The sequence below is a fragment of the Aquila chrysaetos genome, chromosome 18 (assembly GCF_900496995.4).
Source record: "Aquila chrysaetos chrysaetos chromosome 18, bAquChr1.4, whole genome shotgun sequence".
NCBI classification, from domain to species: Eukaryota; Metazoa; Chordata; class Aves; order Accipitriformes; family Accipitridae; genus Aquila; species Aquila chrysaetos.
The window spans coordinates 19569985-19592245 of record NC_044021.1 but is presented as its reverse complement, the minus strand read 5'-3'; the positions used below and the strand labels follow the sequence as shown (position 1 = coordinate 19592245).

The 22261-nt window shown below is 40.1% G+C and overlaps 2 protein-coding genes across 9 annotated transcripts; one reads left to right on the top strand and one right to left on the bottom strand.

Moving 5' to 3' along the window:
* Positions 1–615: 615 nt before the first annotated feature.
* On the bottom strand, positions 616–14577 carry LOC115352914 (tRNA selenocysteine 1-associated protein 1-like). Of its 6 annotated transcripts, XM_030041700.2 has the most exons (11): positions 13953–14060; positions 12830–13013; positions 11349–11429; positions 10266–10342; positions 10040–10170; positions 9291–9422; positions 8259–8378; positions 5915–6110; positions 5216–5261; positions 4311–4479; positions 616–928 (listed from the first exon to the last, which is right to left on the bottom strand). In XM_030041700.2, the coding sequence occupies exons 4-10, from the start codon at positions 10293–10295 to the stop codon at positions 4343–4345; spliced, it is 792 nt and encodes a 263-aa protein (XP_029897560.1). In that variant the 5' UTR covers positions 10296–10342; positions 11349–11429; positions 12830–13013; positions 13953–14060; the 3' UTR covers positions 616–928; positions 4311–4342. The 6 variants fall into 6 exon arrangements, with proteins under 6 accessions (XP_029897560.1, XP_029897558.1, XP_029897557.1 ...); XM_030041698.2 differs by lacking the exon at positions 13953–14060 and adding an exon at positions 14452–14577 and having other exon boundaries at positions 616–4479; XM_030041697.2 differs by having other exon boundaries at positions 616–4479.
* PAK1IP1 (PAK1 interacting protein 1) lies at positions 14159–21912 on the top strand. 3 transcript variants are annotated; one of them, XM_030041695.1, is made up of 10 exons: positions 14159–14328; positions 15132–15294; positions 16263–16383; positions 16480–16554; positions 17203–17255; positions 17722–17867; positions 17958–18055; positions 18940–19039; positions 20640–20766; positions 21386–21912. In XM_030041695.1, exons 1-10 carry the CDS (start codon positions 14266–14268, stop codon positions 21544–21546), a joined length of 1107 nt encoding a protein of 368 aa, XP_029897555.1. In that variant the 5' UTR covers positions 14159–14265; the 3' UTR covers positions 21547–21912. The 3 variants fall into 3 exon arrangements, with proteins under 3 accessions (XP_029897555.1, XP_029897556.1, XP_029897554.1); XM_030041696.1 differs by lacking the exon at positions 14159–14328 and adding an exon at positions 14535–14647; XM_030041694.2 differs by lacking the exon at positions 14159–14328 and adding an exon at positions 14687–14836.
* Positions 21913–22261: the final 349 nt, after the last annotated feature.

Below are 22261 nucleotides of genomic sequence, written 5' to 3'. Positions count from 1 at the left end.
CAGTCTCTTCCTCCCCTACCCTACCACCATACATACAGTTTTACGTGCAGTGGGATGACTTGCAGTGACAGATAATCCCTTCCAGGACATGGAACACAAGGGTTTAGAAGTCACTTGCAAGAACCACCTCATCTCATGTAAACCGCTGGTGTGTTACAGCTGCAGACCAATTTCAGGATGAGGCTCTATTTCTACCATATGCTTGTCAAAAAAGATCAACATAATCATCAAAATTCAAAAACCAAAAGAAAAAGAGCCTTTTAACCTGCACTTGTAACTCTTTTTGTCCAGGAAACAATTACCGCACTAAATTCCAACTGAGGGGTGGGGAAGAAAGGGTATCATGATGCATTCCCATTATGGGAAGAACAAGATTTACAAAGGGATATAAACTGTGCCCTTTGGCAACATTCGTCAGGAATAATGCTGACTTCTAAAATGGTACCTGCGTGGGGAACTGACTAAAATCACTCCTGCACCGGACACGGAAGAGCTGGGCAAATTTAAAACAAGATTCCCTCTTTCTGATACATGCTAAGTATATTAAAGGTAACCTCTAAACATGATTTTCTCTTCCGCGTGTGTGTCAAAAGCAGCTACACTATGTTTGCTCTGTAAATTCAAATGCTGCTTTATTTACTTATTTTACTTCCATTTTACTTATTTAGAACAATTTCCATATGGTGACATGCCTTTAATGACACTCATGACTCAGAAATACTTGTCGATGTAGTCAAACAATGTCTATTGACAGGAGTCACTGAAGTTAAATAAATGTTATTAAAAATGAGACAAAACAAAAGGCAAATATATATATATCCAGCAGAATGATAGGGATCATCACCATTTGATCAATCTTCCCTGTGAGTTATATCTGCAAGTTACTTTGAGGTAGCGCTAGAAAGAAGCTGTTGGTCCAAGAGCATCCCTGCAAAAAGAAACATTCATGGCTTAAGTACCATTTAACCTTTTTGTACCCTTTTAAGTACTCTTCACCATTTTTGGACTGTTTCTTTCTCCCTGTTCACTGACTGCAGGATTAGTAGCCCCTCAAACCATCATACTAAAGCCTTTCTGTTCAGAGAAGTGATAGAAAACAAAAACACTACTACTCTTGAAGAAATCAGCAGGTTTTGAGTAAAGGCACTATCTTGCAGCTAGGTGCAATGAAGAGTTTATAAAACCAATACTAGATATTCTTGGGAAAAAAAAAAAACAACCAAGCCTTTATCGAGCTTATAAAAAACCCCACCACATTTCAGCTGGTTAGAACAGAGACAAAACACAACTGAAAGAAGTGAAATGGTGTTGTGTTGAAAAGTTGCTTCTAAGACTTTTTTTAAATGCTCCCACTGCAATCAGATCTTAGTAGAACTGATGGCAGGCAGCTAGCTGTGTGATGTGTTCAGGTCTTCGCATGAGCTACCTAATGCAGGTGGGTAGTTATAGAACAGCTCTAGGTTTACTCAGCAAAAAGTCTCAGCAATGCATTCTAACAGTCCTGATGCACTCTTTCCTGTATTTGGGGTTCATGGATAACACACCAATACAGAAGAAAGTTTCTTTACTGTAAAGGCATACAGAATGCAATGTGCACTGCCCACACCATCTTGATCCCATGTATGCACTCCTAACTGGAAAGAGGAATAGGCTAGTAAGGCTCAGGAGACAGAAAAAGAGGTCACAGAGCTATTTTAGAACAGTATCACGTGGGCTGTAACCAACAGACTCTCCTCCTCACCTCATTTTTCTTGTTTGTTGACTGGAAGAAAATACACCCCCAACATTTCTCAGGTTTGGAGAACTAATGGCCCAAACAACCTCTTTCACTGCATAACATAAACAGTTATTTTCACTATGTGGGTACTTTACAGTCCAGAACAGAAGGCGCATGCATGTCTGAAAACAGTCTCTAATGCAGAGTGTAGAGACCTTGTTAACAGATAAGATCTGCATAAATGGGATGGCTACAGACTGTGACCTTTCTGAGGTTTATGTACTGTGGTGATACAGTGTCAGACTAAGTGAAATCACACAGCTACGTGGGCCCCTCATTACATAGTTCACACATAGATCAACCTCCCACGTGCCAAAAATCAGCATAGATACTCCGCAGTATTACTGCTGAGCCAACACGCATCCTTAGCATCACATTTTTAACTGGTAACACAATAAAAGGTTTCCACAAATTACTTGCTGCAACTTAAGTACAGTCTTAGGCGATGCTATGCAAGCCACTTCAAAGCAGGATATAACCCAGGCAGAGACCTGGAACCCGTCTTGCTGCTCGTGGTGATGGTGCTTGCTAGATACAAAATCCTTTGCTTAGCAGACCAGTTTGTACTACGAAGCTCAAGCACCACAGCTATGCACTACAAATGAAGTGGCATCAAATCCCGTACCATTTTGAAGCTTTAACACTCTGACCCAAATTCCAGGGGCCTGCATCTACTATCTTGAGTTTCCTCCCTACTGCAGTCCTCTGAAACAATTCTATACATGCACATAAGTACCCCCTTTCCCACCCAGATTCTCTTTGCTTCATTTATTCTGCTTCCACTTTGTCACATTCTCATTAATAATCTCCCTACCACCACCATCCAAAGCCTCACCAGTTCACACAAGGAAAACATTCACCCAAGGAAATTAGTTCCCAGCTACCTTGCAACTAGCTCTCCCCAAAGCAGGGAAACTGTTGCTAAAACTGTAAAGCTACTCCCCCTGCCTAGATGAGGTTTTTTTGCTTTCTGTCTCTTCCTACATGTACTTCTGCACAAAATCCAGGAAGAATGAACTTCCTACAGTACTCCAAAAGCCCCTTCTGTTTTAGAGCATCTGCATTTCACCAACAGGACTTTGAAAATACTCCTAGCTGAAATTAAACTGTGAAGAGAAAAGATGGAGATTGTGGTCAGCAGCTAGAAATGACCTGCCAGCATCGACTCGTCACTCTGCAATACAGTATTTGTTTTAAATTTAAGAACAGCATATAGGTTATGACCACCACTTTAATCACATTAAGTCACAAAAAAAGCCAGAGAACTTTATTCCTATCTGCCGTCATAGCAATTATGGTTTAGATTGCCCCAAAACACACATGGTAGCATCAAAGTGTCTTGACTAGCTTTAGTAGCTTCCACAGCTATTAGTTATGGTAATTTCTGCTACCTTTTTTCTTGGAAGAGTATTTTTCTGTTTCCAGCCTAACTTATTTTATCATTATGTACATTAAGTAGTAAATACTTTTGCATACACATAAGTAGTCCCTATAACTGGAAGATACTTTGTACCCTTCAAGATGAGAACAGTTTAGAGGAAGCCACTCAGAAGTTGCTAGCTTAAAGCAGAACTTCCCTCATTGCTACCTCCCCTCATCTCCTTTGACTTGAATATTGAAAACTGTCATCCTACTAAAAATTTATAACCTCATCACTAATAAAAGACCTGAGCATGAAGACTGAACAAGTTACAGAGATGTTTAGGACAGGGTGCAACTTAGCTGAAGAGCTGTTACTGGGATAGTTTTTTTTATTCCCAATGGGTTATTTTTCCTCCTTCAAACCACAAAGTTATTTTCTCCAAGGATTTTTCGGTTTAAGAACATGTATTATGTTACACCAGTTTATTTGCTGCAAAGTGTCAGTTGAGAAGACTAACAATAAGAAGGACAGGAATAAAATTGTTACTAGGGATCATCCTTACTCTTTGGAATGTTTGCAGCTATGGCAGCTGAAAGTCTGCCCTTCTGTATGTTTAAAATACTGTATTGATAAAGCAATTCTAACTGACCTAGCAGATCAACAGTAGTACAGTTAGTTCCAGGAGACTGCAGGAGGAAGAGTGGACCTAAGTGTTCCCATAGCAAACCCTGGGAGGGTCTCCCAAATACACACATAATCTAAGCAAGAGTGTTAAGAGCTTGTAAAAGATGGCCTAGGTAACTTGGAAATATGTGAGTGCTAGTTTCCTGATGCCCATACCAAAACAAGAGACAGGTGAAATACCCCTACTACCTCCAGCTAAATTCCACAAGCCAGAAGAGAATGTGCTTCACATTGTAAGTAAAATCCCTTGCTGGCAAGTTTGCAGAAACAAAATTTTATTTACACAGGCAAGTCTATCTTTAGACCCCATTGAACTCTTTACATTTCTAGAATATTTACATGATTTCAAGATGCTCCAAGTGATGAACAAAAAAAAAAAAAAAAGATTACAGAAACTGTCAAAAGCATAGCAAAAAAACCCCAACCTATCATTGTGCTTTAAAACTTATGATCTAGAGTAATGTAGAAGAAATGTAATTTTAGCACCTTGGTCATAACGGTCATGCTATATAAGACACTTAAATAGCAGGGGGGATGTCAGAAGTGACCGTATCCAGAGGTTGCCAGTGACAATTCATGAGGGAATCATAAAGTTCTTCACTTGTCTCCATAAATTGTCTGTTCATTTCATCAACATCCAAGTAAAGCTGTGGATCTGAAAATAAAAGCCTGGTAAATACAAGTGGCAGATCCTGGAAGGCATGCACACAAAAACCTGAAGTAAATGCCTAATAAAATCTTTTAGCTAAATTTAATAGTTTAATAGTAAATGTAATAAGATGTTTATTCACCTAGAATTTTAACAAACCTGAAAAAAAAGAGCAGATTTAAGGCTGATTAACCATGAAACTCTCCCGAAATCCACTTAACTCATTTCTACAACAGTATGCGTTAAGCAGGATAACATTTCTGAACACTAACACAAGATGTCTCTATGCAATCAACTGTCTGCAAACCTTCCAGGCCAAACAATTAAGTTTTATACCAAGTGTTTAAGTGCAAGTTGAATCATCCTTTTAGAGTCCACAATATAAGCTTTTACCTCAGGGTTTGGAAAACCAATTTTGCCTATTAATGAGTTTAACACAGAATATGCTTAGCAGAATCCATACAAAGATATGACAAATTCTGTATTAGACCATTTTGGAAGAAAAATGAAGGCAAAGTTAAAAGAAGCTTACTGTGAAGTGTTGTTGACAGTGTCCCATTCTACTTGACATGGTGTACACTATCAGCTTTAAAATCCTACCTCATCTCAGCTATAACCCATAGAGGATCCCACTACATCAGCTGAATTTCCAGGACATTCTTCATCCAATAGTCACTGGCTTGTATTGTTAAAGGGCACAAGTATGGTTAATTAAAAGTTGCAGTAATAGAATCATCATTACCTTCAGTTATTAGGTCATCACTGATTTCAGTCATAGCTGCAGTTTCCTAAAAAAAAAAAAAAAAAAAAAAAAAAAAAAAATCTCATGTTTAATCGTAATTCATTTCAGAAAGCATCACAAATCCAAAGTGATTTTGTACTCCCAAACCACTCCCTCCTCCCACAACTACAAGAATAGGTGGGGGGTTGTGTTTGTTGCGGAGGGTTGGGGGTTTTTGTTTGGAATTTTTGGTTGGTTGTTTTTTGTGGGTTTTTTTTTGTTTTTGTTTTGTTGTTGTTTTTTTTTGTTTGGTTTTTTTTGTTTTGTTTTTAAGAAAACCATAGTATAGTTCAGGTTGGAAGGGACTCCTGGAAGTTGCAATTGATAAATTGGCTGATCTATGATAAGACCATCTTACAGTAATTCTCTAATTTGCTTTAAGAAAAGTACATCAGAAAAACAGGAAGAGAGGCAGTCTCCACAATTATGCTGTCAGAACTGTTATTTGGCATACATGAACAAATAATGGCATATAAATCTCTAATTCTATAGATGCACTAAAGCACTTAAAGATACCTCTGAATGAAGCCTGCTATTCTAACTTCCACACTAAGCAGAAAGCACAATTTCAGTTTTAGGACTTTTTGCTGACTCACACAATTCATACAACTTATTCTTTGTGATTTTTTTTTCTTTTAAGGAAGTATGCAATATCTTTACCTCAAAAACAGCTGGAGCCATAACAGCATCTCCTAAAGAGCAGTCTCCAACAGCTTGCATGCTATCATAGGGAGCATAGGAGCTGTAGTTGTAGTCAGCATAAGGATCATAACCCCACTGTGAGTAGTAGTTCTGATAATCTTGGTAATAATCATTATAGTTGTACGACTGGTACCGCTGGAATTCTGCTTTCAGTCTGAAACATGAGAAGTTATATACAGTTAGAGTTTGAGAACAATAAACCGTAAACCCAGTTCTGAAGCTGAACAATTTGCCAGCTTACACATTTCAAAGTTTAAAAGGAAGCTTTTCTGAACAGTTGCCTAAGCAACAGTCTAAGATCTCATGTTTATACAGAAGCAAATGCTTCACCAATACCAAAAGTAATTATTTTCATGGATTAACTTGAGCCATAACACTTATCTGTATTGATTATTTTTAGTATCTGTATAAGCAAGCTGCTGATAAAAACTAATTTATTAAGACCAGAGACATTTATCAAGCACAGCTGCTTTGAAGATGCATTCAGTCTTATTTAGCCCTTCTATCTTTTGTTTGGTTAATACTAAATACTATTATTTCCAGAAGCAAGGGAGTGAAGTCAGATTGTCTGTTTCAGAGGAGCATCTGACACTGCCTGCCAGTTTGCCATGACCACCTCCACCTGCTCAATTTTTAGTCCATGAACAGTTGCCAAATTGTAGCTGTCAGGTGAAGTCAGCACTGCCATTATCCAGTGTGAAGCCAAAGCAGCAGGAAAATGACAAAACTCATTGGTTCTTAAGACCAAAGGGCCAGCTGATTCGTTTTCACTACCTTCCCTCTCTCAAGTAGATTTTCTGAGGGACAACTTCACACTAAAGACAAGAATCAATGCACAAGTGTTGTCTGTGCTAAGACAGAGGTACAAAAACAGAGGTACACTACATAAAATACATTCAGATAACCCAGCTGCACATTCAAAAAAATCCTCTATGCTTAGACATTTCTTCACTGATTATGTACAGGCACACCTGCTGTGTTTGCAGAGTCCAACTTCTCTGCATCTCCACTTCATTACACAAAAGTCAGATCTAGGCTTTTTGTCAAGAACACAAACTGAAGGAGCTCAGAAATAGTTTCCAATACAAGTGAATTGGTGACAAACTACTCTGATGGCTGGATATTTTGATGCTAGAAGAACATAGTACTCAGCCATTCAGAAACAGATACAGATTAGTGATGTCTATTTTAATACCTGTATTGCATTTATTTCATTACTGTGAAGTTACACACACATTCTAATAAAGAGGTGTTCTGTTGTCTTGCTACTGTAGTAAACAAATGACTACATAACATCTCAAAGTATTCTGCTTCCAACTTTTCTCCTACACACATCTCTGTAGGAAAGAAAAATCTGAAAATACTGCTGACATTCTTCTGGGTAGCAGAAGTAAGGAAACCTGTTTCTTTGTGACCTCTTCTTGTTTTCAAAATAGTTTAGTCAGAGCAATTCTGGACAGTGCCCTCTTGGGTAAGAGCATTTCCATTCTAAAGCAAAGAGGCAACATTTGCAGAATTATCCAGGGTGAAGAGAAACAAAAGCTGTTATTTTTACTATTTAACAGAACATACAAGCTAGCCTCATGAATATACTGAAATTGTTTTACATAAAGTTCTATTTTAGTCTGTATCCTGGATCAAAGTTTATCAAATTTGGCATCAATTCTCTAACTGTTCAGAGACTTGAATTGCCTTAACTGACCGAGAGAACTGAGCTGGCAGAGCAAAAAACCCTTGCAAAACCAATCAACTTTAAATTCCCTGCTGCCCGAATCACTTGAAAAGCAAAGAATAGTATTCTAAACAAACTGTTCCAGCAACATCTCCTTTGGCTTCTTTCCCACTATATTCTGTATTTTTCCACTTAAGAGTTCCTTCCTCTGCCAGCCTACTGTAGAACTAGCAACATGCTACCTTGCCTAAACTAGGGGGAAAGGTCTAGAAGAAAAGCTCCCTAGCATACAAAACCACTTGTTGTCCCTTCTACCTCTTCTTCAGGCCCAAATGTGGAAAATATTTATGAATGCATTCAGCTTCACTACTGTAAGAATTAAGGCTGGTTACAACAGCAGCTAAGCCCAAGTTAAACAATCTGGCTAGACTTAAGAGTTGGATTCCCCCAGCAATCCTGAAAGAGGTTGATGAATCCAGGGAGTCAAAACATAACGCTTCTGTATTTTTGGTTTTGTAGACTGCATCATGTGTACAGCCATTATAGCAAGGGCCACAGACTTTACAAAGGCAGAGCTACAAGAATCTGATTATTTAGAATTACTGTATCAATGCACAACTCATTTGTTACCTTTTAGAAATTCCTATGCTCAGCCGGATTCGTTTTCCCCCCAGACCTGGTGCATTCTGGCAGTCTTGCAGTGCCCTCATCTGATCACCTTGCTCACCAAATCTGACAAAGGCATACCCTCTACAATTTTCAAAAGGGAGAAAACAAATTCTAGTATGCATAACAGTTACAAAGCTAACGAATTCAATTTCTGTCTTCTACAAAACCAGAAGATAGTAGCTACTATAGCTTCTATTACCTAAGCAACCTCTCTGGCATGTGCACATGCACAGAAGATGCTTTCACCAAATTAAAAACTTGGGCCAGAAGCAAAAAGCTTGTTCTTTGATAGCATTAAGATGCAACTTGCTGAGAGCCAGAAAAACAATACATTTTAATTGCTATCTGTGTAAGTAATCAGATTCCACATTTCTGCATTTACAGCAGTTAATTTATCAGTTAGTATTAACCCACTCCTACCACTGTACAGCACTAACATTCTTTCTATACTTGCCTTCTCTTAAGTTTCTTGAATTAGTCTATTACAGCCAGCATTGTCTGAACAGCAAACTCACTCATCCCTGCTTGACTCACTGCCTGGCCAGTGTAACTTCTCCTTAGCTCTATTTACTAATATTAATAGGTTCAGTCTCCCAACCCCCTAAGATTTGCCAGGCCTTACGCTTTTCTCCCACATGTAAAAAAGGAATTATTTTGTCTTCAGTACTGCAGATGACTAAGTGGACACACTGCTGTATGTAAGCCCAGCAGCACAGATTTCAGTGCACAGCTCTCCCTTCTCCCACCATCTGATTTGTCATGCAGATATGCATATGGTTAAACTGAAGCTTATTAGATTAATTGCTTGAACTAACCAGTAAGTTTTAGAAACAAAAGGATCTGTGCTGTTTAAAAAAAACCACAAAACTAATGCTAGAGACTAATCTCTCTTCCTGCCTCTGAAGAAAATGCAGAAACAGTTCCAACAAAAGTTCTTACATTACTTATAGCAGCAAGCATATTGACAGCATTATGAATTTTCACAGGCATTACCTGGAATATCCCAGCAGGTCTGTTGCTATTTTGCAGTCAATACATGAGGGGTACCTCTTTAGAAAATAGTCATAGAGCTGGAAATCATCCACTTCTGGAGTAAGTTCCCCAACAAATATAGAATAATCTGGTCTTTAAAAAGATAAAAGAGAAGAACTGTCAAGTTTCAGACTAAGGTAGCTGATGGCAGTATTAAGGTACCAAACATACAAGCAGGTAGTTATCACGGGACAAATGAGACAACAAAATCTGAAAACAGTATTAACTGCAAAACTCTGCTGAGTAATGTACAGACTGCAATGCCATCACTCCAGCATCAAGTTCTCAATTTCTCTGGGTCCATTCTACCGCTTTAACAAAAAAATCATTTCAACAAAGACCCATTTTATAAAAAAAAAAAAAAACACACTTTTAGAATTTGGATTAAAAGGGAAATATTTACTGTCTCAATGAGGGGGATGGGGGGAAGGATGCACAAAAATACAAAGAAAAACTATTAACTCAAGTTACAGCCATGATTCAAAAGAGCTATGACTATTTTGCCACCACTTCTCAGCAATTATGCAAGAGACACTACAAAAAAACCTTCACTATTCTACTGGCAATAAATTTCCAAAAGCAATAATACTTAAGTGTGTAGGCACCAGATGTGCCATTTCAGGATTTTAAAAATAAGCGATGGCATTCACTGGTCACTATCAATTTAAACAGGTAAGGGGTCAGAACTTCTGCTTTCGAAAGGTCTTTACCTGGCTGAACTACTACTAGGGACAAACTCTATTCTTCCTGGTTTTATTTTGTTCTTTTTCTTCCGTTTCTTCTGTGGTGTTCTCCACCAGCTGTAGGCCTGGAGACATTCTCTTTTTTTCGCCATCAAGTCCTGTTGGGAGAAAAAAATCACCTTTATAGTATTTAGCCTCATTTACATTCCTCCCTCCCACTCCCCATCACCACAGGTGATTTCCCCATATTCACCTTGCCCTTGAAAGAAGCCTGGGGTCCCATTTCTCCCTCCGCCTCCCATGAGGGAAAGCAGCCTCTGGGGAAAACGCCTGGCAAAAATAACAGAGCCAAAGGATTGTATGAACAGCCATATTCCCCTGACTTGTCAAGCTGGCTAAAGGATTGACAGCTTCCTCTTGGAATCAGGGAAAAAGCAGATAGCCCTTTGATGTTGGCCAATCCTAAATGTTAATTAGCTTCAGGACTGGACTGTGTTCCACTTGAGCTCCAGGACTCAAAAAACCCTGCAGCAGCAGCAGCAGTCTGAGTGATGAAGAGGCAGGGAAATCACCACTCTTGCCTAAAAGGGATCTCAGCTGTCCCTATCTCCCCTCAACTAGGAATTCTTCTTCTTACGTGAGATGCCTCTCCTCACTACCCAGCTGTGAGTCACTCTCCCAAGCCAGGAACAACAACAGGAGGCCGATTAATGGAACATAAGGAGAAAGCAGACCAGGAACAGGCACTAGCTTGGCTGAGGGAAAACTCAAACCCAGATGCAAGGCCAGGAAGAAAGAGGCATAAAAAGTGCCTCTTGGGGAAAAAAAAAAAAGAAAGAAAAACCAAAAACCCAAAAACCACAGTTTAAAAAGGAAGCGGGGCAACTACACAAAAGAGGAGGGAAACAACAGCTGTATTAACACAGGTTGCCTCCCTCACTTAAGATTCTGAAGAACAAGGAATTCCAAAAATAAGAATGGTGTTTCGCAATGTTTTTTTACTTACGCAGGCTTTAATGTTCTTCCTCTAGAACACCTCTACATATATCTTATATAGAGAGTGTTATACGCAAGGTCCTTCAGAAGAACTCATGCTCAAATAAATCCAAACTGCAAAACCTAATATTATGCCCCCAACCTGCTTCAGTTGATATGATTTAAGTGTCCAGAGGACAGCCACCAATTACCACATTACCAGAAGAAATCGTAGGACTGAAAGAACACCCAACTCAGAGCAAGCTAGCTATTTCAGCTTTACATTTACTAGGAATTCTGAGTATGGTTCTGGAATCCGTTTAGGCACTGCAAGCCTGAATTTCTGACCAAATGATCTTACCTGGCTTGCCATGGTTCAAACTGTCTTCTGCCTTTCTCGAAGAATACAGCTGCACAGGCTCAGTTAACTGCACTCCTTCAGCTGAAAAAGATGCAGGGGAGGAACAAGATAAAGACTCTTAACCTTGAAATTAATTACTTTAAAAACATACAGCAGGGTGAACATCTTTGAATGTTATTAATTCAGAACTTAGAAATTTTAAGTTCTGACTTGTCACTGCTAAAGCAATGGAGATAAAAAGGACATATGGCGTAGGGCATTATGACTAGAAGTCATCTTCAGTTTCTTAAATTGTAGTAGACCACAAAGTTTTCCCACTGTCCAAAGCACTAGAAAATTACAGAGAGCTTTTAAGTCACCTATACCTTACCCTTATTTCTGAAATACCTAGATATAACTCAGTAATTCAGAAGATCCATGTTCTAAAACAGTTAAGAACAAGACAACAAAGACAGAGGCTTCAACATGTTTTGTACAATCTCTCAGGTTTTTTTTTCCCCTTTTAGCCAAATTAAAAGTTGATTTACTTGTACCACAAATTCTACAGCTGAAAACCAGTAGTGGTACTTCCTATGTGCTAAAGAACAAGAGAAATAAGAGAGGGACAAGGGCACAGTACAGGTAAATGTGATATTTCTCTGCACCTTTTCTATGTCTTCTCTCTTTTGCCTCTTCCATACACACATTTCACTCACCACCAGTGAGTTCACAACAAATAATGACCTTTTACTGCTATTACTAAGCCAGTGGATACACTTTCATGAAGAGGTATGTACTCCTTGTTGATTCTGATATCCTTTAAGCTTTTATCCCTAGTCATCCAACCCATATAAATCAGTGCAGAAAAGTTTCATTTGCAAAATACTTTGCATCTACTTCTGCACACAGCTGTTCATTCACCACTGCCAATTTTTTATATCCAGTGTTGCTCCTTCTATGCACATACTTGATTGCTGAAGTTTTGATTTGCATTTCCATCCAAGAATTTAAGTAATATTTTACATACTGGCTGGTCAAATCCACATTCACATAATACAATAAATACAGAGTGTTTGTATTACCTTAAAGGCTTTTCCACATGGGAACAGTTCAGAGCACTACTTCTGAAAATGGATTAGGCTAACCTGACACAGGATAGCCATATGCCATAATTAGAGCATCCATGCATGGTGTTACTCAGAGTAACTATGCACTTCATCTCCACACCCATTCTGAAGCCAAGAAAATAGTCAAGTACAAACAAGCCCTTAAATGCAGGCATGTACTAGTTAAGGTCAGTATATGCCCTCTTACTAAACCTAACTGAGCACTTCTTCCTGTTAAAGAAGGTCACTATTAATAAAAACATCCACATACTGATGTTCCTCTAATTCGAGCATTACTTTTTAATAAAAGGCACCATAAACTCCTCCACGCTCTAAACACTGAAATAGTAATTCTTGAATTCACAGTTGCATAATACTTTTCTTCTTGAAACTTACCACTCTTTATTTGTGTGGATTTAACAGAAGATGGCCCGCACTACACAGTGTTTTTATTGCAAAAGAGTGTCAGAAGGCAAGTGACACAATTGTTTCTCAATCACTGTTATCACGGACTTTTATGCGAAACTGTGTTTCCGTACTCTCCCTGTATAATCTTGACTGTTGCCTCTTGATCTTTTCACTAGAAAACAAAAATATTTAAAAAGCAGTTAGAACAGCATGTATTAACATTACATTTTTTCACATTTGCTATAACTGCAGCTAGTCGTGGCTAGCTGATCATTCAAGCAGTGGGGCAGCTTTAACCTGCAAAATTCAAACACCTCCTTAACGGGATTACGCATGCATTTTAGCAGCCCATTTACTCCACGTTTTTTGTTGTTATTATTACGTTTGCGCTGGCAAAAAGGTGGATGAAGCTACCCGCGAACACTTCTCACCCGAGCTGGGAGAACAAGCCGCCCCTTTCCGCATTCATTTCGCTCCCAAGGAGGAGCTGGCTCAGGGCGGCGGGCTGGGGGAATCCCCCCGAACGCCTCAGGCCGCCGCGCAGACCCCAACCGAGCCACTCGACCAGCCCAGGCCCCAGCCGCACCGTGCCGTGACGCATTTTTATAAGATACTCGGCACGACGGGAAAAAAAAAAAAAAAAAAAAAAAAGAAAAAACCACCACACCACGGCGCCCGGCAAGAAGTGCGCCCCGCCCGGCCGCGGCCCTCCGCGGCGGCCACACTGGCGCCGGGGCCGCGCTTCCCCTTTATTGTGCTACGCGATAAGGAAGGGGGAAAGAAAAAAAAAAACCGAAATAAAAGAAGCCCGTGGGGCCGCGGCGCTCCTCCAGCAGCGACCGAGGCTGGCTCACCGGGCGCGGCCGGGGCGCTTCGGCCCAACGGCCGCCGGGCCTCCCCGCCCCGCAGGCCCGCGGCCCAGCCGCCCCTGAGGCGGCGGCTCTGAGGCCCCGGGGGGGAAGAAGGAAGGGAGGGAGGGAGGGGGCCGTCGCCCCCCGCCCCGTTGCGCAGTAGCTCGGTTCGCGCCTTCTTCCCCGCCGGCGGGCCCCCACAGCCCGGCCCCGGTCACCGCGATCCCCCTTCTCCCCCCCGCCCCGATCCCGGCACTAACGTCTCTCATCCTCCGCGTCGCCATCAGCAGCAGCGCGAACCCCGCTTCCGCCCCGCGAGGACCTCCCGCGCGGGCTGCCCCGCGCGGGGCCTGACCCGCGGAGCCCGCTCCCTCGCCTCCCCCCGAGCTCTTCCCCCTCTCCGGCGGCTGGCGGAGGCCGCAGGCTCCCTCCCGGGGGAGCGCTACCGGTCTCCAACCGAAGGCCCAACCCGGCGCGGCGTGCTACGGCGCGGGCGCAGGCAGCGCGGCGGACGGACGGACGGCGGCCTAGGGCGGCAGGGCCCCGAGGTGCCGGCCGTGCGTGGCGGGCCGGATGGAGCTGGTAGCGGGCTGCTACGAGCAGGTCCTCTTCGGGTTCGCCGCGCGGCCCGCTGAGGTAACGGGGGAGGGAAGGCGGGGAGGGGAACCGCGCGGCAGCCGTTGCGCTGCGCCCTAACGGCCGCCCGCCAACCGAACCCCCCCACCTCACCGCCGAGGGGGAAGCCGCCCCGCTACTCACCGACTCGCGTCTCTCCGCGGGCGCTGAGCCGGGCGCCGGGTGGGCTTTTAAAGCGGCGCGGGGGCGGGGCAGCCTCCCGCAGCCTCAGGCTCGGCCCCTCGCCGCCGGCGCGGGGCGTGGGAGCGGCCGACGGACACCCCCGCCGGCCGGCCCAGGGAGGCGGTGAAGGGCTCCCGGGAGCTGCGGATCCTTCGAGGTGCGGGAAAGGGGGCCGGCCGCGGGGGGTGCAGGCTCGTTCCCGTCAGCCTTTCGGCGCAGAGCTGGGAATTAACGGCTGCGCAGGGGATGGATGGCACATTGTCTCGGGGAGGGGGACGGGTGCCAGGTGGAAGGCGTGTCTCCAGCCTGCAGTGGTGGAAAAAGGGAGAATCCGCCTTCCTTGTCCACGAGATTTATCTCTGGGCAGACACTTTTTCGCGTACAGCTTCATCCAAGCCCAGCGCTGATCGCGAGAGGCGGTTTGCACGCTTAAATCGTCCTGACTAATCTCCTAACAGCACGTTAACCCAATAAGATCCCATTATACTTACAGCTTAAGTATAATTCCTTTGCATTTTTGCACATACGCTTTTCCAGGTTTTGCTTTTTACAAAAAAAAAAAAAAAATTACAGGATGATGAAATCGAAGCTCGCAATGGTAAGCTTCAGAAAGACCTGTTTATTTTGTATTTCATTTACAGTCCTGGACGGTTGTTCCTGTTTTTACCCATCATGCCCACTCTGCCTCATTGTCAGCGGTAGCAGTGAATAACAGATATGTGGTCACTGGGAGCAGAGATGAGACAATTCAAATCTATGACATGAAAAAGAAGATAGAACATGGGGCACTGCTGCAGCACAATGGTAAGGGAGCTTTTCTTCGTAAAAAGCATTAATGATGGAAGCTTGTAGCCGAAAAACTGGCCCTTGCCAGAAGGACAAAATTGAATTATTTTTTTTATAAGTTTTTAATAGTGATGGTGTTGCAGCTGCGATGGTCTGATGATACAAGCAAGGTAAGCTTTTGAGCATAAAAACCCAAAAATCGTTTTGGCTATTAGCCCACAAATACAGCTGCTTTTTCCAATTATTTTTAGTTTTAACTGTTAAAGAAATTATGGCCCACAAATGGCTCGTGAGCCATTTTTGTTCTACCAGGACAGTTTATCTAGACCATGCCTACTCCCAACAACCGCGTTTCCCAGTGTCCTTGTCCTGTCACAGACATATGTGAGCCACACAAAAGGGAGTTTGTGTGTGAGAGCAGGCTGCTGCTGCTGCCAGAAGAGTTAACCTGGTACATTTCCCACTTTAAGCGCCTCCTGAATTTCCTGAATTACCGCCGTGTAATACGGCAGTTAACGGCCATCCAAATACATGTGTTTGGGTCATTAGTAGCTCAGTCCTGATTGTCCTTTTTCTTCTGATAACCAAGAAGTACATGGAGCTAGACTGAATGTGGTAACTGCGTTCAACTCATGCATAATAAAAGTGGTGCTTACGGGAAGCAGCATGTGCAGTAAATTCAGCTGTGTGTCAAGAGCAGGGCTTTGACGTAGGAGAATTCCTTGCTGTTTCAGGGAATGGACCAGATGGAATTCAGACGTGTATGGCTATAGGGGGACCGATAGAGCACATCAGTGATTGAATATAACAAGAAAGTTCGGGGGTTTCGTGAAGAAATACTTGTGATATAATTCAGATTTTCCCAAGGGTAGGGTAGCAGCTGGCATGTTTTGATGCTAGAAGCTTCTCTGTTAATTCATATGTTCTCTGTGTGATAACTGTTCAGTAGGTACAACATTGTTAATAGCTCTGGTTTATATTTCTAGGCACAATAACTTGTTTGGAGTTTTATGGTACTGCGCATCTACTGAGTGGGGCTGAAGATGGACTAATTTGTATCTGGAACACAAAGAGATGGGAATGTCTGAAATCTATTAAGGCACATAAGTGAGTTTCTTAAATCTGCATATTCATGTATGTTTTCGTGTTTATTTTCCTTGTAAATTAATATATGTGGCTAATACGTTGTTTTGTTTTTATCAGGGGGCACGTGACATCTCTTTCTATTCATCCTTCTGGGAAGTTAGCTTTGTCAGTAGGAACAGATAAAACATTAAGGTGAGTCGAAACTGATGAAGGAATGCTGAGTATCATAATTCAGTAACTCTTAGTAAATTGTTACAAGCCACAAATCCATGTTGGGAGTAGACTGTGCAACACTGATAAAACATATTTGGACAAATGGTTCAAAGATCCATTGGTTTGTCTTTTTAAGTTCTAGGTACCAGCAATATTTTAAGGTCTTCTAACAGTCCTTGCTGTTCCTAGCTTCTTGTGCTCTGACTCTTTATAGTCACTTGTAGGTGTATAAATACATTTGCATTTTGGAACACAATTTATTTAAACTTCTGAAAGCTGTCAGGTTTTGTTTAGTGTGAGAAAGTAATTTTTCACTTGGAGTGTGTACATGTTGCTGTATATATGTGTTTTAAAAACATAAAATGCTATTTTAACAGCACAAATTGGTATTGGGCTCCTTTTGGGCTCTGCATTGCAAACAGTGGTTTATAAAATAAATACCACAAATTCAACCTTACAGTGTGCAAGCGATATATGAAGTCATCATTTTCTCTTGCATTAAGAATGCAGTAAAATGCATAGAGATGCTTAAGAGCTTCCTTTGGCTGCCTCATGTCAGCAGATAGGACTTCAGTTTCACTGTGCTGTTTTTAACCAGAATGCACATTATCTGTTGTTGTCTTTCAGAACTTGGAATCTTGTAGAAGGACGATCAGCCTTTATCAAAAACCTGAAGCAAAGTGAGTTTATCAGTCTAAATCCACTAAAAAAGTGGAATTAGATAGTTTTATTTTTTGTGTAAAGAGAAGTAGACTAAATTAATCAACAAGTCAGTTTCACAATGTTTTTTTTACACCTGCAGGCAACCATATGTAAGCTTATGTCCTTAATAATAAGCATTTACCAGAAGGAAAACATAGTGACACTAAAGTAAATTTTTTTTTTCTTGAAATTTGATGTCAGGACATTTAAATAAATGTGTTTTGTTTTGTTTTTCTTTATACACTTCTGATAATCAGAAATAAACATTTAAGAGCATAGTTTTACTTTTTTATTCTAGGGTTTGGTTTTTTTTTTCCCTGAATTTTTCTTAGGTTTGCGTAGAAAACAGCATCTAGCAGCTTCTAGTGATTCTTACTTTACTCATGCAATATAGAGTGCAAAAAATCCGTGTACATGTATATAGAAATGTATCTGTGTGTACAGATGCCCACATAATTAAATGGTCCCCTGATGGAGAGAGGTATGTGACTGTGATAACAAATAAAGTGGATATCTACAAACTTGACACAGCTTCAATCACTGGCACTATCACAACAGAGAAGAGGATTTCCTCACTTAGATTTATTACAGTAAGTACAAAAAAGAAAGGTGCTGGAAAATTAACTGGTTTGAAACACATGAAGTTAATGACACTTGCGTTTCTTTTTTCCCATTCCAAGGATTCTATCCTTGCCATAGCTGGAGATGATGAAATTATAAGGTTCTACAGCTGTGACTCTCAAAAATGCCTGTGTGAATTTAAAGCTCATGAAAACAGGTACTCTATATTTGTTTACTATTTAAATATTTATGGCAATGCTGAGTACTCAGTAAAGTTCAGTGACTTGTAATGTTCAGCATATTTTACTGTTGCTTTAGTATAGAAAGTGAATTTATTTATGTGCTAAATTCCAAATTTGGGACAGACTTGTTTGCTTTTAGTATGAGCACAAGGACTGTGCTGTCCATGCACGTTACAAAAACAACAGGGTATAGAATTAGAAATATTACAGTTCTAAATTTATGAGTCTCTGTGTGTGTAGACACACACACACACACACACACACACGCACGCACGCACGCACGCACGCACACACACACACACACACACACACACACTCTCTCTCTCTCTCTCTCTCTCTCTCTCTCTCTCTCTCTCTCTCTCTCTCTCTCTCTCTCTCTCTCTCTCTCGTCTATGCATTTCTGAAATTGGGTATAAAGAATGTTTAACCAGTCTTTACAGAATCTGACTGATTAGAATGCTTAAATAAAACAAACCAGTTGTACTCAGTCCAGACAATAGGAGGGTAATCACATATTCTCTGTTGTCGAATAGCAAATATTTGTCCAAATGCTGCTTTTAATTCATGAAAACACAAAAGCATTAGTTAAAATGTCATTTATGTGGTTAATAGTGTGTGCTTAAAAGTATTAAAGTGTTCTGAATTGAATCCTAACAAGCCTAGCAAAGGCAAGCATTCCTACTGTAAATGACAGCACTCAAAACAGATTACCGTTCCAAGTTCCTGCCCATCATTTGTGGGTTTTCTGTTCAAACTGATTTTTAGACTATCGCCTATTTATCTTTAATTTCTGTCAGCTTACTGTTCTGAAGTGAACTGCCATGCTGTAAAGTAACAAAGTATTACATTTTCTTCACAGAATAAAAGATATCTATAGTTTTGAAAGAGAAGGACAACATGTTATTGTTACTGCATCCAGTGATGGTTACATTAAAATGTGGAATCTGGATCTTAATAAGGTTAGTCTATTGAACTGCTTGTTACATTTATGGAAAAATACCAGACAACCAAAATTGCAGGCAGTTCTGTTACAAAGATTAATTTTAAATCACTGAGGAAATTTTACTTGAAATCTGGATGTCTTCATCTTCCTTCATGTTATGTTCACTAGAGATGTATATGTCTACGCACATATTCTTATGCATTTGTATTTTTTTTATTTTTGTAATTTTTTTTAAACAAACTACAAAATCTGATGATATTACAGAGATCTCAGCTCCTCTTTACATAAAGTCATGCTTCCCTTCAGACCTACCTGGCCAAACTTATGACTATCTAATCAGTTATATATGTTCTAAGGACTGCTGTCAATTTTTGTAATGTTGATGATTGTTGCTACTCTTTTAAAAACACAAACTCTGTGGTTTGGGGGGGGCGTGGGGGTGGTTGTTCATGTAGGGGGAAAAAGTTGTCCTTTTGAAAAATTCAAACACATTAATGTACTGAGTACTTTTATTTCCTGTATTTTCGAACAGTTCTGAGTAGCACAGTTCAACAAGGAATCATGTCTTACCTTTAAAGTTTCCCATGTTACTGTGTGCTCTGGGGTTTGTCTTAAAGTCAGAATTAGATTTTTTTTAATTTAATGCCTAGTAATAAAGGATTTACTATAGTCCACTATAAGTATCTTGAATAGTTCAAATAAATATCTCTGAACATTTATATGCTTCATATATCTCATCTGAATTTGCCCATTTTTAATTTCACTCCCTCTCATTATTTTTACACTTCTGAGTGCAGTAGTGAAACTCTCTCTTTTCCCTTCACCTCAAATTTCTGTTCCCCTTGTACCTAATTGACATAGTGATCAGGGAACTTGTTGCCTTTCTCTGTAACATTGTCTTTATTTTGACCAAATGTGGGATGTTCTTCCTGTGCAGGCAAAATTTTTTAACACTTTGTGTAAGTGTGTGGGCTGCTCTGTCCAGCTCTGTGAGGTGGAATATCCTAATACAGGTAGATTCTGATGGGTTGATGCTGTTATGCTACACATGTGTTTGTGACACTTTATCCCCTGATATCTGTAATAGGATATTTGCTCAAGTATTCCCAGAGCTGACTGATACAATTGCAGTTAAGCAATTTGAAACACACTCTGAAGAGATTACTTTTAATCAGCAGCCTTGTCTTTGTGAGGGAGAAAAGGAATCTGATGCAATAACTTAATTCAAATTATTTTAGCTGTACCAAAAATACCTATTACTCTGGAGAAACTTCTGAAACCATTAACAGGTTTTTTTGGTGGGTCTATGACTCATCTAGTTATTCCTTATGTTAAACTTACCCCCATGTGCCTGAAACAACTGATCTTGCTTATCAAGATATGTTCTTAAAGCCACTGGAAGTTTTCTGTAAAACCACCACTGAGGAATGGTATCAGGAACAGGACTGTAACAATGTGACCATTAACTGGTATACAGCCTCTAGTTCTAAACATTCTTAGGCACCAGAAATGAAGTGGAAGGTGGACGGTAAGATACTTTCTCACTTCAAATACTTCAATAAATTTAAACAGAAATAAAATAATTTTTAATTAATCTTTTTCTATATTACCTTCAGATTAAAGATGTGCCGTCTTTACTGTGTGAAGTCAATACCAAAGCTAGGCTGACATGTCTTGCAGTATGGCTTGACCAAGCTTCAGAAATGAAAGAAAATTCTGATAAAGCTGCAACATTATCTCAAGGTAACAGAACTGTGTGTATTTTCAGTTGCTAATGCGACCATGAAATGGAATGTACTAGGTGGGAGGCTTTTACTATATGCATTGGAAAAAGTTTCGGTATCTTGAAGAATTGGGGATATGACGCTGGCAAGTGATATAGACATTATTGCCAATCTGATAGTGTCTCAAGCCTGCGTGTATGTTGGAGGACATAAGCCTCTTTTCACTTTATTATATGAAAGTTTTGTTTCTTTTTACTGGAATAACATACCGAGGGAGCCACTGTGAAGCTTTTGAGACAGATAAGAAAAGAATAAACAGTTTGATAGAACTGCATGTCTTGTTTTCCTATAAACAAAATCAGGTCTGAGGTTGTTGTAGTTGGGCAAACTTAGGAAGTCTGGCTCAGTATTATTTTTTTTTTTAGCTGTTGTTTTCCTGTATCGTAATCTATTTACATACTTGATCTTTCTATTTTCGTATCACAGGCAAAACTAGCATAAATGGCACATTCCACTCTAAATAAAAAATCATTTATAACCCCTTTTTTAAAATGAGATACAAATAAGTCCCTGTGCCATTTTAGACTACAAAGACTGGACATTAATGTCAGTGTGAATAATTTCTTGCTTTTTTTCAGCAAATGAAGATGAAAAATCATCAATAGTCAGGAAAAACAAAGTTCGTAGGACTGATAAAAGTGATAAAACAGCAAAAAAAAAGAGAGAAATTACTCCAGAGAAGCAAAAATTGGAAGCTCCACTGCAAAAGAAGAAAAAGAAACAGAATAGCTCATCGTGAAGGCAGCTACTTTCTCCCCTGAATAAAAAGTAAATGCTGGTGTTGCTGTAGTTTTTATAAGGATGTAAACCTCTGACAGGACATATACCTCTGAACTGGTCTGTTGTTTAAAAATAATGAATGTTTTTACCCTAATAAATTGACTGATCATTCTGGGAAGTAGCAAAAGAGATGGCAACTTTCCCGAAGTGACTGAGGCAAAAATAAGTTCATAATATGTAGTGTTTATATTTTTTCTATTAACAATAGCATGCACTTTTTAACTGGCTCTGAAAAAGCTGGCTAGAATGATAAAAATAGCTGCATCTGTCTCAGTTACATTTTTGTCTCAATTAAATGCTAATTAAAAATATGTACACTTTTTCATTTTAGTGTTGGAAAAGTTACTATTCATTTGACTCAAAATATGATCTGCCTTTGTCATGCATTACTCTTCCTACTGTAAGAAGGAACATTTTAAAATTACTTAAAATACAATGATCACATTCCATTTATACATTCACAGAAAATCATACTTTCTAGTTCTTGACATGGGCTTGTACATAGAGTTTATAGGCAAAATGTTTGGGTTTTTTACTGTGTTCATACATTTAATTTTTTTTAAAGTCTTTGCAACACTTTCACATGATTGAAATCTTTTGTTCAGAATATGATACATGTTTTCAGGTGGAAGAGTTTATATCAATAAGGTTTTACCTTCTCTTCCCCCTCTCCA

Coding starts and splice junctions, on each gene's coding strand:
- LOC115352914 (XM_030041698.2), bottom strand. CDS start 10,295: ATGGGACCCCAGGCTTCTTTCAAGGGCAAG. Junction 8,379..9,290: donor GACCTGCTGGGATATTCCAG/GTAATGCCTGTG, acceptor TGAAAATTGTAG/AGGGTATGCCTTTGTCAGAT. Junction 6,111..8,258: donor AGCATAGGAATTTCTAAAAG/GTAACAAATGAG, acceptor CTCATGTTTCAG/ACTGAAAGCAGAATTCCAGC.
- PAK1IP1 (XM_030041694.2), top strand. CDS start 14,741: ATGGCACATTGTCTCGGGGAGGGGGACGGGTGCCAGGTGGAAGGCGTG. Junction 17,256..17,721: donor TATCAAAAACCTGAAGCAAA/GTGAGTTTATCA, acceptor CTGTGTGTACAG/ATGCCCACATAATTAAATGG. Junction 18,056..18,939: donor TTTAAAGCTCATGAAAACAG/GTACTCTATATT, acceptor TTTTCTTCACAG/AATAAAAGATATCTATAGTT.